Genomic DNA, 18,311 nt, shown 5'->3' on the forward strand with positions numbered 1-18,311 from the left:
ACCCATAAAGCCCACAGCTCAGTATGTCCGGACTGATGTAAGAGCATTGGCTGGAATCGTACTTAGAGTTGTACAACTATGTGACATTGTGGTTGAGCATTGAGCTTTATACGGTGCAGTTTATGGATTCCATTATCTATAGGCTTGCAGTGTTAACAGGACTGTGAGGCCCTTATTGAGTACACACAACCCTTCAGAGAGTAGATGACACTATGGGGTAGATTTTGACTTTGAGCGATAGTGTAAAACAGGCAATAGCGAGTCAGCAGCCCATTTTGCATCACTCCCCATTTTTAATTCCACTTTTATTCCTACTGCTAGAACTTTCTAAATCACTGGTTAGGCCTCAGCTGGAGTGTTGTGAACAATTCTGGGCTCCACACTTCAGGAGAGATGTAAAGGCCTTAGAAAGGTCACCGAGGAGGTTTACCAGGATGTTACCAGGGATGAGGGACTTCAGTTATGAGGAGAGGTTGGAAAAGTTAGGGATGTTCTCCTTGGAATAGAGAAGGCTAAGAGGTGACTGAATAGAGGTTTTCAAGATGATGATAGGTTTTGATAGAGTAGACGGAGAAAAACTATTCCCTCTGGTGACTGGGTCAATAACCAGAGGCCATAGATTTAAAATCATTGGAAAAAGATCTCGAGGGGAGATGAGGAGAATGTTTATCACTCAGCGAGTTGTCAGGATCTGTAACGCTCGACCTGAAGCTGATTCCGTAAATAATTTTAAAAGGGAGTTGAACAAGTACTGGAGGGTGAGGAACCTACAGGGTTATGGACCAAAAGCAGGGATGTGAAATGTTCCCTCTAATTTTGTTTTGTGCTGAGCGGGGCCACGAACTCCTTTAAGCGCCACCTTTTCATCTGTGGGCAAATTTTACTACAACAACAACAACTTTTACACCAACAGTAACAGCAACAGCAACCACTTAAAAGCATTGATACAGTAATGCCATATCGCCACTCCACCATCTCAAATCATGGGACAATCAGACAAGGTTCTATACAAGTTTAGCATAACTTCTCTGCTTTTGAATTATTTTCCTCTAGAAATGAACCCCAGTGCTTTATTTGCACTTTTATATCTTTTTTTAACCTGCGTTGCTACTTTTAATGATTTGTGAATCTATCCCCCAGCCCCCTTTGCACCTCTACTCCATTTAGACTCTTATTTTCCAAGGAGTGGGTCGCCTCCTTATTCCTCCTACCAAAATGCACCACCTCACACTTATCTATATTGAAATTCATTTGTCATTTACATGCCCATTCTGCAAGTTTGTTTACGGTAGAATTAATTAAAAGCTTTTACAAACATGTACAAACTCTACTTAAAATAAATTTACTTGTCAGAAATGACTGGGATATAAAAGAACTGCATAATAATACATTAACACTTCAGAAACGTCACTCAATTACACGGTTCTGCACCGACAAACAATCCAAAAGCCCAAGGTGAGCTGAGAGAGGCATATCCATGCAATTTGTGTTCATTTTAATGTTTTCAATGTATTAGCCCGTCCCTCATGTCACTATAGCAATGGCTGCACAAGCAGCAGGAGCAGCAGCTTTCCTATGGCGCTGACGTGCTGGATGTCCACATAAGTAATTAGAATATTAATCACAATGCAACCAAACAACCAACAAATATAAAGTGCTGTAGTTCTTTAGTTTACAGTATTAAAAAGAATTGAACAAAAACAGGTATTTTCAACTTCAATCACTTCCATTAATAAACGTGGTCTTCTTGAACCAGCACACCCCCCATGTAACATGTCAGAAATGCAGCACTTATTCATAAGTGCAGAAAAACACATACACAATTTGCATCACCGAATTAAAAACAAAAAGCTATGATTTAACAGAAATAAACATTCATCTTTCTTCCTGGACAGAAGTACCAATCAGACCGACTTGGAAATGTTTATTAGCATGGTGACGTAAAGATGTTAATTTACGAATTTTGCTTCTAATGTTTTGCTCTCAAACATTCTTCACAATATTAATCCCTGCTCTTAAGAGTAAAGAAGTTTTACTACAATTATACAGGGCTTTGGTGAGACCACACCTGGAGTACTGTGCACAGTTCTGGTCTCCGTACCTAAGGCAGGATATACTTGCCTCAGAGGCAGTGTAACGAAGGTTCACTAGATTGATCCCTGGGATGAGAGGGCTGTCCTATGAGGAGAGATTGTGTAGAATGGGCCGATACTCTCTGGAGTTTAGAAGAATGAGAGGTGATCTCATTGAAACATACAAGATTCTGAGGGGGATTGACAGGGTAGACGCTGAAAGATTGTTTCCCCCCTGGCTGGAGAGTCTAGAACCAGGGGTCACAGTCTCAGGATAAGGGGTCGGCCACATAGTACTGAGATGAGGAGGAATTTCTTCACTCGGAGGGTTGTGAATCTTTGGAATTCTCTGCCCCAGAGGGGTGTGGATGCTGAGTCTTTGAGTAGGCTGAGATAGATAGATTTATGGATTCTAAGAGAATCAAGGGATATGGAGATCGAGCGGAGTTGAGGTCGATAATCAGCCATGATCTTATTGAATGGCGGAGCAGACACGAGGGGCCGTATGGCCAACTCCTGCTCCTATACTTATGTTCTTAAGCGAAGTGTTTCAGCCTTTGCATGTTAAAATTAGGGACCAAAGTGAATGGCCCAGAAACTGGTGTCAAATCAAACAGTTGATCCAAAAGCATTTGAGCCATAAACAAAGGGCAGCAGTTATGTTTGCGGTAAGTACTGCAGAATCATTGACATCACTGGCACAACGGTTATTTTTTAAAGGGCCAATCGGCTCCCTTGTAAAGGGGGACTGATTTTCTGGTAATGCTTGCATTTTTGGCTAACACCCATGCCTGGACCCTTTGGCTTGTTTGGCTGGTTAATGCAGGCATACTGGCTGCTTTGCATAAACCAGGCTGAGCATGAGGAAATTCCTGACATCAGGGGACATTTTTGGGGGCAGATGCAAGTTCTGTCTCAAACAAGTCCTCACAGAAGATCCATGGCCTGATACAATTTCCGGCCTCTCTAATGGACTTCCAGGGGACTTACCAGTGTGGCCAATAGCCCTGCAGATTAGTAAAATTATGGGAGAGAAATTCGGTTGGTTAGCGTCTGGCGGGGGCGCGAATGAAGTAGCACAGGGGCGAGGCGAATCGGGACAATTCTGTGCTCTAAGAGGCAAGTGGAGAGCTTGATTTAGCTCTAGGAGCAAAAAATGGGAATTTCTCAAATGTTTGAAAAGGTTAGCGCCTGGCACAACCTTTTCTAACATTTTTGACTTAGCGCCCCAAATGGCCCTCATGGGGAATTTCTCCCCCTATGACTTCAATGGATATAAAAATCGGGAGAAATGTAAATGGCTGCCGATTCACTATCGCCCGTTTTACTCTGTCGCACAAAGTCAAGATCTACCCCTACATGTGATGCAAGCGCTGAAGAGAAACGGCTACCTACAGTTCCACTAAGAGTGGCAGCCATCGTTCATGGGCAATCATCATTCTTCTATATTACGGAAAATGACCCCACTGTCTTCTAGACCTCCTTTACAGACATTTTGGATATTTATATATATATAAATTAGTGAAACACACTGATTATGGCACCAAGAGCAGTTGAACATGAATATGAACTGTTTGAACACTTTGCACAGCAGATGCTCCAGTACAAGGGGTGTCGATGCAGCGAGCGATAAACCTTTCTTATTGAGGGAATTACACCAAGCGTTTCAATCGATATCTCTCCATTTTACCCCTCCCTTTCTCACTGTTTGTCATTTACCTGTTGAATTACATCGAGTCCTTCGGCATGAGAATGCAGTCTGTGGACCAAGGGGTTTAATAAACTTTCCTTTATCTAACTCCAATCCAACTACACCTTCTGCTTTGTATTCCTACAGAAAATCAAAAGCAAAACATGAATATTCAACATTGGGAGTAATAACATTGACCAGAAACTTAACTGGACCAGCCACATACATACTATAGTTACAAGAGTAGGTCAGAGGCTAGGTATTCTGCGGTGAATGTCTCACCCCCTGACTCCCCAAAGCCTTTCCACCATCTACAAGACACAAGTCAGGAGGGTGATGGAATACTCTCCACTTGCCTGGATGAGTGCAGCTCCAACAACACTCAAGAAGCTCAACACCATCCAGGACAAAGCAGCCCACTTGATCGGCACCCCATCCACCACCTTAAACATTCACCCCCTCCACCACCGGCGTACCGTGACTGCAGTGTGTACCATCTACAAGATGCACTGCAGCAACTCGCCAAGGCTTCTTCAGCAGCACCTCCCAAACCCGCGACCTCTACCACCTAGAAGGACAAGGGCAGCAGGTGCATGGGAACACCACCACCTCCAAGTTCCCCTCCAAGTCACACACCATCCTGACTTGGAAATATATCGCCGTTCCTTCATCGTCGCTGAGTCAAAATCCTGGAACTCCCTCCCTAACAGCACTGTGGGAGTACCTTCACCACACGGACTGCAGTGGTTCAAGAAGGCGGCTCACCACCACCTTCTCAAGAGCAACTAGGGATGGGCAATAAATGCTGGCCTTGCCAGGGAAGCCCACATCCCATGAACGAATAAAAAAAAACACCCGCCTGATACACACCCTGCCCGATATACACCCGCCCGATATACACACAACACGATATACATCCGGCCGATATATACCCCGCCCGATATACACCCGCCCGATACACACACAGCACGATATACACCCGCCCGATATATGTAACCCGCCCGATATACACCCGCCTGATATACACCTGCCTGATACACACACAGCACAATATACACCCGGCCCGATATACACCCGCCCGATATTCACCTGCCCGATACACACACAGCACGATATACACCCGGCCCAATATACACCCGCCCAATATACACACCACACAATATACACCCGGCGAGGTGTGTAATGGGCGGGGGGTGGGGGTATATCAGGTGGGCTGGGTGCCTGTCGGGTGAGTGGGTGTATAACGGGCTGGTGTGTATCGGGTGGGTCTATAACGGGCTGGTGTGTATCGGGTGGGTCTATAATGGGCTGGTGTGTATCCGGCCGGTCTATAACGGGCTGGTGTGTATCAGGTGGGTCTATAACGGGCTGGTGTGTATCGGGTGGGTCTATAACGGGCTGGTGTGTATCGGGTGGGTCTATAACGGGCTGGTGTGTATCCGGCCAGTCTATAACAGGCTGGTGTGTATCGGGTGGGTCTATAATGGGCTGGTGTGTATCCGGCCGGTCTATAACGGGTTGGTGTGTATTGGACGGGTCTATAACAGGCTGGTGTGTATCGGGCGGGTCTATAATGGGCTGGTGTGTATCGGGCGGGTCTATAACGGGCTGGTGTGTATCGGGTGGGTCTATAACGGGTTGGTGTGTATCGAGCGGGTCTATAACAGGCTGGTGTGTATGGGGTGGGTCTATAACGGGCTGGTGTGTATCAGGAAGGTCTATAACGGGCTGGTGTGTATCGGGCGGGTCTATAACGGGCTGGTGTGTATCGGGCGGGCTGGTGTGTATCGGGCCGGTTTGTAACGGGCTGGTGTGTATCGGGTGGGTCTATAACGGGTTGGTGTGTATCGGGCGGGTCTATAACGGGCTGGTGTGTATCGGGCGGGTCTATAACGGGCTGGTGTGTATCGGGCCGGTCTATAACGGGTTGGTGTGTATCGGGCCGGTCTATAACGGGTTGGTGTGTATCGGGCGGGTCTATAACGGGTTGGTGTGTATCGGGCGGGTCTATAACGGGCTGGTGTGTATCGGGCGGGCTGGTGTGTATCGGGCGGGTCTATAACGGGCTGGTGTGTATCGGGCCGGTCTATAACGGGTTGGTGTGTATCGGGCGGGTCTATAACGGGTTGGTGTGTATCGGGCGGGTCTATAACGGGCTGGTGTGTATCGGGCGGGTCTATAACGGGCTGGTGTGTATCGGGCGGGTCTATAACGGGCTGGTGTGTATCGGGCGGGTCTATAACGGGCTGGTGTGTATCGGGCGGGTCTATAACGGGCTGGTGTGTATCGGGCCGGTCTATAACGGGTTGGTGTGTATCGGGCGGGTCTATAACGGGTTGGTGTGTATCGGGCGGGTCTATAACGGGCTGGTGTGTATCGGGCCGGTCTATAACGGGCTGGTGTGTATCGGGCGGGTCTATAACGGGTTGGTGTGTATCGGGCGGGTCTATAACGGGCTGGTGTGTATCGGGCCGGTCTATAACGGGTTGGTGTGTATCGGGCGGGTCTATAACGGGCTGGTGTGTATCGGGCCGGTCTATAACGGGCTGGTGTGTATCGGGCGGGTCTATAACGGGCTGGTGTGTATCGGGCCGGTCTATAACGGGCTGGTGTGTATCGGGCCGGTCTATAACGGGCTGGTGTGTATCGAGCGGGTCTATAACGGGCTGGTGTGTATCGGGCGGGTCTATAACGGGCTGGTGTGTATCGGGCGGGTCTATAACGGGCTGGTGTGTATCGGGCGGGTCTATAACGGGCTGGTGTGTATCGGGCCGGTCTATAACGGGCTGGTGTGTATCGGGCAGGTCTATAACGGGCTGGTGTGTATCGGGCGGTTCTATAACGGGCTGGTGTGTATCGGGCGGGTCTATAACGGGCTGGTGTGTATCGGGCGGGTCTATAACGGGCTGGTGTGTATCGGGCGGGTCTATAACGGGCTGGTGTGTATCGGGTGGGTGTACAACGAATGGCCAATCCGTTACCAGCCGTTTTGCGCCTCCCCCGAAGCTGAATTTCAGCCCCAATGCATTGACTGCAGCAGCCATGCAGCATGAGGAGCAGTTAGACTGAGGCGGGACCTTAGTGCTCGCCTGTGACGGGATCTCCTCACAGCTGTCCTGTTGCAGTGAAGCCTCCTGACTTTCCCCTGGAGGTGAGTCTGAGCCTGGGCTGCATTTCCTCGGTGACTCGGGTTCTTGGAGTTGTGTAAATTGCTGAAAGTACAGAGACAATCAGTGAGCAAGGAGGCTATAGTGTGAAACGGCTGTAACCTCTGTCGGCTCATAGCTGCTTAAACATGAAGCTTGCTGACCTTACAGCGACACGTTAAAAACATAAAACAAAATGCTGCGGAGGTTGGAAATCTGAAACAAATGCTGGAAACACACGATACAGAATCGCACACCTGGTATAGAGAAGGTGCAATGCAGGATCATGAGGATACAGTTTCGATGAGTTAAAAAGCCCGGGCTGTATTCACCGGAGCAGAGAAGGTTAAAGAAATCTAATAGAAACTCAAAGTTTTGGTCAATGGTGAAAGGTTATTTCTGCTGGTTGGTGATTTGTAACAAGGGGGATTAAATTCAGGACTAATAATAAAAACATCAAGGGCAGTTGAAGCGGAGTCAGAAACACAACTTGGAAACTGGGTCCATGATCGCTGCCAACATTTAATTCAATTGACCCCACCTAGAGCGAACATGCATTTACTACAAATGTTAGTCAGGCGCTGTACTGTTTATTATATGTGGGGACCGCTGTATCTAGCTTTCATTCGCAGCCAAAAAGGGAGCTGTACAGATGGAGTGGCTTTAAACTAGATTAGGTCGAGCGAGCCTGACTGCCAAGTGAGACCCCTGGTAGTTATAAACATTGACAATTGGGGTTAAATCCAGCCTCCGTTCCCACAGCTGAGGGGAAACCGCTGTGCGCTGCTAAACCGCATATGTAAAGATCGCCCAGTGTGCAGAACTGCCTCGCTGATGGGCTTTGCTGTGGGGAAAGTCTCCCACCCCCACAGTCCGACCTCAACCCCCCCAGTCCGACCTCAACCCCCCCACAGTCCGACCTCAACCCCCCCCCCCCCCCCCCCCCAAGCCATTCGGCTTCAGTCGCACTGGAGGCGGATTCCCTCCCACGCTGTCGATTAACTTGGGACAGAATGGTGTCCGGTCTGAGGTGATGTATTATTCACAGCTGAGTGACTGGAATGACCAGGGACTGAGTCGAAGGGTTGACTCATTTTTAAATGAGTTAAAGGAAGGGAACTTGGAAAAACAAAAACCAAAAACTTTCCATTCAGGGGAAATTCTGTTTTAATCCCTTAGGCTTCGCTGACGGGACAATGTAATAAATAATCTAACTGATAAAGAAATCCCACACACAAAGCACAAAGAAGTGAAGCTAACAACAACAACAACTTGTATTTATATAACGTCTTTAACCTAGTAAAACGTCCCAAGGCGCTGCACAGGAGTAGTTTAAGACAAAAAAAATGACACCAAGCCACTCGTAAGGATAAATTAGGTGAGGTGACCAAAAACTTGGTCAAAGAGGTAGGTTTTAAGGAGCGTCTTAAAGGAGGAGAGGTCGCGAGGTGGAGAGGTTTAGGCAGGAAATTCCAGAGCTGAGGGCCCAGGCAACAGAAGGCACGGCCGCCAAAGGTTGAGTGATTATAATCAGGGATACTCAAGAGGGCAGAATTAGAGGAGCCAATCTGAGAGAAGAATGCACAATATTAAATCAAGACCTCTGAAATTATTCCAAACTGTCTAGAATATCCTATCCTAACTTGTTCATCCATCACCTCAGTGCTCGCTGACCTACACCGGCTCCCGGGCCAGCAACGCCTCGAACTTAAAATTCTCATCCTTGTTTTCAAATCCCTTCATGGACTCTCCCTCCCAGCTCTGTAACATCCTCCCACCCTACAACCCACCAAAGTCTCTTGTGGATCCCCGACTTCCATCGCTCCACCATTGGTGGCCGTGCCTTCAGCTGCCTCGGCCCCAAGCTCTGGAATTCCCTCCCTAAACCTCTCCGCCTTTCTACTTCTCTTTCCTCCTTTAAGATGCTCCTTAAAACCAGCCTCTTTGACCAAGCTTTTGGTCACCTGTCCTAATAGCTCCTTATGTGCCACGCTGTCAAGTTTTGTCTGATAACGCTCCTGTGAAGCATCTTGGGATGTTTTGCTACGTTAAAGGTGTTATATAAATGCAAGTTGTTGTTGACTGATCCAAGCACAGCCTGTCATACAAATGACATCACATGCCCGATTGGCCTGGAACACGTATGAACAAGAGCTACAAACTCTTTGATAGCAACAAGCTTTATAGATTTTTGCTGAAATTGTGTAACACAAGGATGCCACGCAAATAAAAAATGTGTCCTTTTGAAAGTTAAGCCTGGATTTCCCTTAAAGAAAAAAACCGCCCATTTTCAGGCAGTGCAGAGGCAGTCTGGTAAGTAAAATGGAGCGGAAAGGCCCTCGGCTGAAATTCCGCCCCAACTATGGTTACCGCAACATCCCTCCCGTGACCCCGCTGTGACCCTGATCCATCCACTGAGCCAACATGGTGTCCCACGGGTGGGGCGGGGGCAACCAGCAAGGTGAAAGGTCACTGGAGTGCAATTCTGGAACACTGTGGTTGGTGGGAGTCACTTCCACTAATTTGAAGCAATAGTTTCTGAGTATTTAAAGTTACTTTGTGAAATTTGCTGAGAATTTAAAGGGGCCTGTGCACAGTGAAATCACGGGTTTCCCTATGGGGAACTCATTGTTCCGGTGCTTTGAGGACATGGAGGAGGAAAGGAAGGAAACCGGGAGAGTGCTGCTTCAGACATGCAGGCAACACCTGACATAAGAAATAGGAGCAGGAGTTGACGATTTGGCCCTTCAAGCCTGCTCCGCCATTCAATAAGATCATGGCTGATCTTTGACCTCAACTCCACTTTCCCGCCCTGTCCCCATATCCCTCGATTCCCTTGGAGTCCAAAAATCTCTCGCCCTCAGCCTTGAATATACTCAACGACTGAGCATCCACAGCCCTCTGGGGTAGAGAATTCTAAATATTCACAATCATCTGAGTGAAGAAATGTATCCTCATCTTCGTCCTAAATGGCCGACCTCTTATCCTGACCGGCAGGTATCTGCACCTCACAGTCTCATGAGAGCCTAGCGTGTCAGCCGTGGCTCAGTGGGTAGCACCCTCTGTAATGATCAATAACATGTCATTCTATAGTGGACACTAGGTGGAGCCGTAGAGCAGTGTAGAGCTGTATATAAGACTACACTACCCAGCTGTATGTATATTAAGACTACATTACCCATGAGGCACTAGGCTACCCACAAGGCAGCAGTCAAGATGGAAGCCTCTACAGATACTGTACCTAGTCCACATGTGCTCAATAAAAGTGTCTAGCAAAAGCTAGCTGTGTTCATAATAAGAATGTCTATTTATTAATGAACATAAGACCCTCGTCTCTGAGTCAGAAGGTTGTGGGTTCAAGCCCCACTCCAGGGACCTAAGCACAAAAGTCTAGGCTGACACTCCAGGGCAGTACTGAGGGAGTGCTGCACTATCGGAGGGGCAGTGCTGAGGGAGCGCTGCACTGTCGGAGGGGCAGTGCTGAGGGAGCGCTGCCTGTCGGAGGGGCAGTACTGAGGGAGCGCTGCACTGTCGGAGGGGCAGTACTGAGGGAGCGCCGCACTGTCCGAGGGGCAGTACTGAGGGAGTGCTGCACTGTCGGAGGGGCAGTACTGAGGGAGCGCTGCACTGTCGGAGGGGCAGTACTGAGGGAGCGCCGCACTGTCGGAGGGGCAGTACTGAGGGAGCACTGCTCTGTCGGAGGGGCAGTGCTGAGGGAGTGCTGCACTGTCAGAGGGGCCGCCTTTCAGGTGAGGTGTTAAACTGAATTTCTGTCTGTTCTCTCAGGTGGTTGTAAAAGATCCCTTGGCACTATTTTGAAGAAGAGCAGCCTACATTACAACAGTGATGACACTCCTAAAGTACTTCACTGGCTGTAAAGCGCTTTGAGACGTCCGGTGGTTGTGAAAGGTGCTATATAAATGCAAGTCTTTCTTTCTGTCTGGGTTTTTCCTACAGGCAGTGACGGAGAAGGCCGGGTTTTCCCCTGACATCATCACGGAGATATGCCAGCTCTTGCATCCTGACTTCTAGCCTCCTTCCACCGGGGCACAGCCTCGTCTACGGCTGTGAAGCAGATTACAGCTCTTAACTTTTATTCATCCAGATGCTTCCAGGCAGCCTCTGGTGACATTAGTCACATTGGCCAGTCAGCAATTCATCGCTGCATTAGACAGGTTACAGATGTTCTATTTTTTTAATTTGTTTATGGGATGTGGGCGTCGCTGGCAAGACCAGCATTTATTGCCCATCTCTAATTGCCCTTGAGAAGGTGGTGGTGAGCCGCCGCCTTGAACCGCTGCAGTCCGTGTGGTGAAGGTACTCCCACAGTGCTGGTGGTAGGGAGTTCCAGGATTTTGACCCAGCGATGATGAAGGATCGGCGATATACTTCCAAGTCAGGATGGTGTGTGACTTGGAGGGGAACTTGGAGGTGGTGGTGTTCCCATGCGCCTGCTGCCCTTGTCCTTCTAGGTGGTAGAGGTCACGGGTTTGGGAGGTGCTGCCGAAGAAGCCTTGGCGAGTTGCTGCAGTGCATCTTGTAGATGATACACACTGCAGCCACGGTACGCCGGTGGTGGAGGGGGTGAATGTTTAAGGTGGTGGATGGGGTGGCAATCAAGCGAGTTGCTTTGTCCTGGATGGTGTCGAGCTTCTTGAGTGTTGTTGGAGCTGCACTCATCCAGGCAAGTGGAGAGTATTGCATCACATTCCTTACTTGTGCCTTGTAGATGGTGGAAAGGCTTTGGGGAGTCAGGAGGTGAGACACTCGCCACAGAATACCCAGCCTCTGACCTGCTCTTGTTGCCACAGTATTTATGTGACTGGTCCAGTTAAGTTTCTGGTCAATGGTGACCCCCAGGATGTTGATGGTGGGGGATTCGGTGATGGTAATGCCGTTGAATATCAAAGGGCGGTGGTTAGACTCTCGCTTGTTGGAGATAGTTATTGTCTGGCACTTGTGTGGCGTGAATGTTACCTGCCACTTATCAGCCCAAGCCTGAACGTCATCAGGTCTTGTTGCATGGATTGCTTCATTATCTGAGGTGTTGTAAATGGCGCTGAACACTGTGCAGTCATCTGCGAACATCCCCATTTTAGCCTTATGTTGGAGGGAAGGTCATTGATGAAGCAGCTGAAGATGGCTGGGCCTGGGACACTGCCCTGAGGAACTCCTGCAGCAATATCCTGGGGCTGTGATGATTGACCTTCAACCACCACAACAATCTTCCTTTGTGCTAGGTATGACTCCAGCCAGTGGAGCGTTTTTCCCCCGATTTCCATTGACTTGAGTTTTACTGGGGCTCCTTGATGCCACACTTGGTAAAATGCTGCCTTGACGTCAAGTGAAGTCACTCTCACCTCACCTCTGGAATTCAGCTCTTTTATCCACGTTTGGACCAAGGCTGTAATGAGGTTTGGAGCTGAGTGGTCCGGGCAGTACCCAAACTGGGTATCAGTGAGCAGGTTATTGGTGAGTAAGTGGCGCTTGATAGCACTGTTGATGACACCTTCCATAACTTTGCTGATGATTGAGAGTAGACTGATGGGGCGGTAATTGGCCGGATTGGATTTGTCCTGCTTTTTGTGGACAGGACATACCTGGGCAGTTTTCCATATAGTCGGATAGATGCCAGTGTTGTAGCTGTACTGGAACAGTTGGCTAGAGGCGTGGCTAGTTCTGGAGCACAAGTCTTCAGCACGACAGCCGGGATGTTGTCGGGGCCCATAGCCTTTGCTGTATCCAGTGCGCTCAGCCATTTCTTGCTATCACGTGGAGTGAATCAAATTGGCTGAAGACTGGCTTCTATGATGGTGGGAACCTCAGGAGGAGGCCAACTTCAGGCACAACTCTGAATTCATTCAGTTCCACATGGACCCAGCAAAGCAGAGAGGCGGGGGCGTGGAGGGGGGGGGGGGTGCAGCAGAGAGAGATCAATCATCAGCTTCTTCTAAGTGGTTGGATTCCCACAGGAGCAGGGTGCCATTGATGCCTTCCATGTGGCTGCACAACAATAACAACAACTTGTATTTATATAGCGCCTTTAATGTAGTAAAACGTCCCAAGGCGCTGCACAGGAGCGTCATCAGACAGAATTTGACACCGAGTCACATAAGGAGATATTAGGGCAGATGACCAAAAGGTTGGTCAAAGAGGTAGGGCTAGATTTTCAGTACAGACAGTTTTGGGGCGCTAACCTTAGCGCCCGCCCGAAGTTAGCGCCCGCCCCAAAGTAGCGCCCCGTTGCCGGAAATTCAGTGGCTTCGCCCTAAGAGGTTGGTGGAGCGCTAAAAGAGGTGTTCCACTACTATCTTTAGGCGCTAAGCCGGCGGTGCAGCGCCCGAGCTCGGGCGCAGCGCACGGCAGACACTCTGGTGCCAGTGAGCTCTTAAAGGGGAAGGGAGGAGGAGGAGGAGGAGGAGGAGGAAGAAAACATAAATACACCGTTCACAACAACACACTGGATCCTTCCACACAACACATGCAGACTGCCTTTTATAGTGCAGGAGGAGTGCCCTTTAATTTGCGCTCCCCAGGGTGTGTTGCGTTCCATTTTACAAACGCTCTGGACGCCAGCCGCACAATGGGGCGGTCCGACTGAAGTTTGGATTCGGGGCGGCCAAAGGGCGTTGCACGAGGATGTGACGTCATTTTCTGCGCGCGCATCCGGGCGGCCGCTAAACTTTGTGCCGGCGCTAACGGGCAACTTAATTTGGGGCGGGGCGCAAACTGCGCTGCGCCCGGGCGCTACACGAATAGCACCCGAAAATCACTTCTCTTAAGGCGCTAACTGCTGGCGCAAGCAACTGAAAATCTAGCCCCTAGACTTTAAAGAGCGTCTTCAAGGAGGAAAGAGTGTTATTGCGACACATCTAAAATGGATGCTGGACCAGCAGTTTGACAGCACAGAGGCAGTGGAGGGGCCGAGAGAGATGGTGGAGCGATAGAGCTGGGTGTTGTCAGCGTGCGTGTGGAAGCTGACCCCATGTCAGTAGATGATGTTACCAAGGGGCAACGTGTCCCCTACAGTGTGATCAGACACGCCAGCTTTAGATCTTGTAGATGATGTTGGCATCTAAAAGGCTCAAAAAATTGGAACTGTTCTCACTGAACCAGAGAAGGTCAAGAGGGGATCTAATAAAGGTTTTCAAAATTCTGAAAAGCTTTGAGAGACTAAACAGTGAAAGATTGTTTTCATTAGTTTGTGAATTGTTAACAAAGCATCGACTGAGAATTATCACTAATAGAATAAAGAGAGATGTTTTTGTACATTCCAGGTTATTAGAATATGGAATACTTTCCCACAAATGGCTACGGAGGCAGTGATTGTAACTTCATTTAAAGGCAATGGTTAAGTATTAGAAAAGAAAGAATAAAAAAGGATACAGGGGAAAGGCAGGGAAATGGGTTCCAACTAACAGCTCCCACTGAAGAGCCAGTCACCATGGGCCAAGAGGCCCCTTTCTGTGCTGCAAATCCCGTAATTCTAAGTTTGTGTTTGCCGAAAGGATTTTGTCTGCGATGTCTTTAATGGCCCAATAATGTGGAGAACCTGCTGTCCCGTTCTCAGCACTCACAATCCCAAAGAACTTATTTTGCTGGAAGCGATTGTCTGAAGTGCTGTGACAAGATTTATTTTGCAATTAGTACTGAGAATCGCAGCCACATGTAGGCACTCAGAACAGTGATAATGAGAAGAGCAGGTAAAGATTTTACCAAAGAAAGTCTGTTCATGTTCCTCTTTTAATGTTCAGTTCCCTTCCATGAGGCAGAATTAGTAGATCGAAGCATAATTTATACTCGTTGTATTTGTTGCCATAGTAATTCTGATAATGCTTTAATCAACCGTCAGTCTGATGGTCTATACTTTGCTGTATGTGACCAACAATAGAGGAAGAATAGCTTGAAATAAAACAAGTCTTTTCTGCACATTTGCAGAATCTTAAAGATCTCAAAGCAATGACTGGTGTATCATTGAACAGATTAGATTAGATTAGGATGTGGGCTAGTAGTTAGTTGCCCACAGAGTTAGTTGCTGAACATAGAGGGCAGCACTGAACAGAGGCAGAAGCAGTCAAGAGTGTAAGCCCAGGTAGGTCCTCCTATAGCCATCATTTACAGAGGGATCCCTGCAAGAAGGTGGTCTACCAAACTCATGGCCAGATAGCTTGCTTGACATAGTGAAAGAAAAATGTACCGATATAAAAGTTTTGCATAAAGCATGTTTTCTTTGTCACACTTCAGGTGTCACAGTTCAGGCGTCACACTCGTACACATGGAAATTCTGGTGTCAGCCTTGCAACTGATTGGCTCAAATTTCATACTCATAGAAGAGCAACAAATCACAACTAAGGAGGTCAGGAACAAACCAATGAACGAGTAGCAGGTGGGAACAAGGATCCATCAATCACGGAGTTCAAAAACTACAGGTCGAAAATAAACTCAGCAAACAGCTAGCAATAGGAAGGAGCAGAAGGGAACCATCAGATTATTTTAAATGCTTTCATTTTGGCCAGTATCTTGCTCTCTTAGTAATGTTCTGAAGATGTGGTTTCTAACATAAGGGCATAGGACAATTCCAAATTCACAGAAAAATGATAAAAGTTACCTATAGAGCTGCCGTTTGTGAATTTGAAATATCCCGGACAATGTTTTCTGTTGCGAAGCCTTGAGCTTGAGTTCACAGAGCTTCCCAGAGCTGTCACTCTCAGCTGACTCGAAAGGCTCAAGTAAGTAAACAAAAGCAAAATACTGCGGATGCATCGATGAAAGGCCATCGACCTGAAACGTTAACTCTGTTTCTCTCTCCACAGGTGCTACCTAACCTGCTGAGTGTTTCCAGCACTTTCTGTTTTTAATTAGCTCAACCAAGTAGCTGTCAACAACTCCCAGCCTCCATCAGTATGGCCCTCTGCAAGCAATCCTTGTACTACAGTTCCTAGAATACAGTATAAGATTGCCTCCCTTTGGAATGTAACAACAACAAACATTGAAGCTGGGCAGGCACATATCACGCCAGATTTACTATGTCATTGACAGCAAGACTGCCATTTGCAGAGTATTCCAAGGCTCGCTGTTTGTTCATTCCATTTAATATCAGTAAAAAAAAAAGTAATGAAAAAAATAATGAGGCTAAAGATAAACAAATCTCCAGGATCCTATGGTTTCCACCCCAGGGTATTAAAAGCAGTAGGTAAGGAAATTATTGATGCTTTAGTCACGATCTTCCAAAACTCTCTTGATTCGGTAATTGTCCCCTTGGATTGGAAAACTGCCATTGTCACTCCACTGTTTAAGGAGGGTGGGAGAGATAAACCAGGAAATAAACCTATTAGTCTAACATCTGTTGCGGGAATGTTACTAGAATCTGTTATTAGGGACAGGGTGAGACTGAGCACTTGGACGAACATGAACTGATCAGAGAGAGCCAGCATGGATTTGTAAAGGGCAAGTCATGTCTAACAAACCTAGTTGAACTTTTTGAGGAGGTCACTAACGTGGTAGATAAGGGAGCGTCTATGGATGTTGTTTATATGGACTTCCAGAAGGCATTCGATAAGGTTCCACACAAGTGACTGTTAGCAAAAATTAAAGCACATGGAATCGGCGGCAACTTTTGTTACACACCAACAACCCCCTCCCATACTTTGCAACACTGCAGCTTCTAATCCACCGTGGGGAGGGGCCAGGGGGTCTGCTGGTAATGAGCGAAACAAGCAATACAAAATATTACACTTGAGGATAATACCAAGGAACGTTCCACTGAGGCTTTCTATTAGGGTAGAACACATTCATGGCAATAAATAAAGTTTTAATAAACTTATGTAACTTACTTTGCTTGCAACTACCAAATCCACCAAGCCTTTGATTGATTGTATCAGAGAATCCACCTCTTGGAATGAAAGTCCAGTCAGTGAGGATCCATTGACCTCAAGCAGTTTATCGCCTTGCCTGAGGCGCCCATCTCTAAATGTCATGTTTTAAAGAAATCTCAAATTAATACTTAGAAAAACATTGTAGAAGAATAATTAATAACATGTGATACCTGGTGTTATTTTCTACATTGCATCATGCTCAATAGGAGAACACACAAAGCCTTGTACTGTGCAGTCTACAGAAGGCCTGTCATTGTAATTTCTGGGAGTAAATCTGGTCATTAGAATGCAAGAGTTCAGTTATGTTGAAGTTTCCTGAGGTTTGAACAAATGGTCGGTGGTACAGGCGAGCATTTAACTCTTTGACCCTGAATAAACGCTGTTTATTGTTGGTAAAATGAATGGGTTAAAACAGTAGACAAAGGAATTTCATACAACTGTAGAAACATTCAGGTGCAAATATTGCACAGCATCATTTCAAGATCTTTCAGTAGTAAAGAGTGTTTTACCCAGATAAACACCAGATTCCAGGGTCTTCAACTCCTTCCAGTGATGTATATAGAACAGAGTACATTTCACTATAATCAGTAACAATGACACAAACCAACAACTGCAACAGTTGAATATGGAAGTGTAATGGTTGTAGTACTGGATAATCACCCCAATAACCATGACCAGAAGGAAAAATGACTATTAGCATAGGAATGGGAGTGGGCCATTCAGCCCCTCGAGCTTGTTCCGCCATTCAATTACATCATGGCTGAATTGTATCTTCTCCACGAAAGGTACAGATTGTCATAAAAACCCAATTGGTTTACTCCTGTTCTACATGCAACTCTAGTCCACACTGAAGCTGAATCTTGATGCCCACTGAAGTGGCCCAGCAAACCACCCACTGATGCAGAAGATCCACCTCCGCCATCTCAGAACAACCAGAGATGGGGATTAACGCAGCCTTGCCAGTGTCAGCCAGATCCTGAGAACAAGTATTAAATAACAATTGCCTCCATCTCCCTCTCTGAAGAAGCATCTACATTTTGCTTTATATACCCACTATCCCCCACCCCTTCCCCAGGAATGGGAGGAGTCACAACTCCCCTTCCCACAGCCCAGCCTCTTGGCATCATTATCATAGGAACATAGGAATGGGAGTGGGCCATTCAGCCCCTCGAGCCTGTTCTACTATTCAATGAGATCGTGGCTGATCTGTATCTTAACTCCATCTACCCGCCTTGGTTCTGTAACCCTTAATACCCTTGCCTAACAAAAATCTAGCTAATTCAGTTTTTAAATTTTCAATTGACCCTTAGCCTCAACAGCTTTTGGGGGACAGAATTCTAGATTTCCACTACCCTTTGTGTGAAGAAGTGCCTCCTGACATCACACCTAAATGGCCTATTATCCAAACTCTGCAAAAGTTTCTAATTGTAGCTATTCTAAAACAGATTCCCAGTATTTCTAGAATAACTAAATACACTGGCACCTTTTTGTAATCTATTTTTGGGAGCAAGATGTTGAGTTGGGCAAA

General features: G+C 47.2%; 1 protein-coding gene across 1 annotated transcript in view; it reads right to left on the minus strand.

Moving 5' to 3' along the window:
• The window catches only part of il16 (interleukin 16), a 171,479-nt gene that overhangs the window by 88,761 nt on the left and 64,407 nt on the right, over nt 1–18,311 (minus strand). Inside the window, exons 5-7 of the mRNA XM_085968872.1 lie at nt 16,742–16,874; nt 6,840–6,974; nt 3,792–3,903 (exon numbers count right to left, since the gene is read on the minus strand). Coding sequence (XP_085824998.1) covers nt 3,792–3,903; nt 6,840–6,974; nt 16,742–16,874 — 380 coding nt within the window. The remainder of the gene's footprint in view (nt 1–3,791; nt 3,904–6,839; nt 6,975–16,741; nt 16,875–18,311) is intronic.

This window comes from Somniosus microcephalus, chromosome 27 (assembly GCF_052327205.1).
Source record: "Somniosus microcephalus isolate GS21.2 chromosome 27, FLI_Smic_1.0, whole genome shotgun sequence".
In the NCBI taxonomy this organism is placed as follows: domain Eukaryota; kingdom Metazoa; phylum Chordata; class Chondrichthyes; order Squaliformes; family Somniosidae; genus Somniosus; species Somniosus microcephalus.